At 34.7% G+C, this 1,126-nt stretch overlaps 1 protein-coding gene across 1 annotated transcript in view; it reads right to left on the minus strand.

The window, feature by feature from the left end:
• Positions 1–721: 721 nt before the first annotated feature.
• The window catches only part of LOC114192768 (probable histone H2B.3), a 2,583-nt gene continuing 2,178 nt past the window's right edge, over positions 722–1,126 (minus strand). Inside the window, exon 2 of the mRNA XM_028082581.1 lies at positions 722–1,126. This exon is cut by the window's right edge and continues 1 nt beyond it. Within this exon, the coding sequence (XP_027938382.1) occupies positions 845–1,126 (282 nt within the window). The 3' untranslated portion in view covers positions 722–844.

Consider the following 1,126-nt stretch of genomic DNA (forward strand, 5'->3'; position numbering starts at 1 on the left):
TATATATGTTCACAGTTGTCATTAGATAAAATGTCAACCATAATAAACATGATTTCATGTAAATTCAAACACAACACTATCATGAAAAAGCGCATTGTTAATAAACAGCATAACCTTAAATTTCACTTTGATTTTTGACTCCATTTAAAAAGAGTATACTTAACAACAACAAACTAAACATTAAAAGGAAAAGATCCACACAGGAACTAATAATAAACAGAAACAGAACAACACTGGAAATAAAATTCTGCAATATGCACAAGAGACACAAAACGCAAATATACATATACATTAAAATACAAGAGGGAATAACACCAGAAGAAAGAAAACAAGCGACATACAGAACTCCCCAATGCTAAACACCAGAATATCGATCCATATATCATCAACGACAAAATTTAACAAAAAAAAAAACTAAAATCTAGCAATGACATTAAAACACACTTTCCGTAGAAAGAAAAAACCCCAAAGATTGGGCTAACAAAACCACAAAATCATAAATGGTACAGCAAAAGGTTAACTGGCAAACGAAGAAGATTTAAAGCCACTCAACCATCCGCAAAGGAAAACAAACACATTTGACAAGACAATATCCATCTATTAAAATTCGTTTATAGTAGAACGAAATCGCAATCTTTGTCATTATAACATGTCAGATTTAGGTAAAATTCCAAAAAAGATGACACATAACGAACAAAAGAATTAATCTTCAAGAAATTGGTAAAAGCAAGACCAAAATTAAAAGACTGAGATTTATATTAAAATGTTCCAGAAAACAAGAAATGTCATTACAAAGAACGATCCCAAATATACATCAAGAAAACCCTAACTCTGACAAAAGATCTTAAGAACTGGTAAATTTGGTGACGGCCTTGGTGCCTTCAGAGACGGCGTGCTTAGCAAGCTCACCGGGGAGGACAAGACGAACAGCGGTCTGGATTTCACGGGATGTGATGGTGGGCTTCTTGTTGTAACGAGCCAATCTGGACGATTCTTGAGCAAGCTTCTCAAAGATATCATTGATGAAGCTGTTCATGATCCCCATTGCCTTGCTGGAGATCCCAATGTCAGGGTGGACCTGTTTGAGAACCTTAAAGATATAGATCTTGTAGGTTTCGACGCTCTT

This window comes from Vigna unguiculata, chromosome 7 (assembly GCF_004118075.2).
Source record: "Vigna unguiculata cultivar IT97K-499-35 chromosome 7, ASM411807v1, whole genome shotgun sequence".
NCBI lineage: Eukaryota > Viridiplantae > Streptophyta > Magnoliopsida > Fabales > Fabaceae > Vigna > Vigna unguiculata.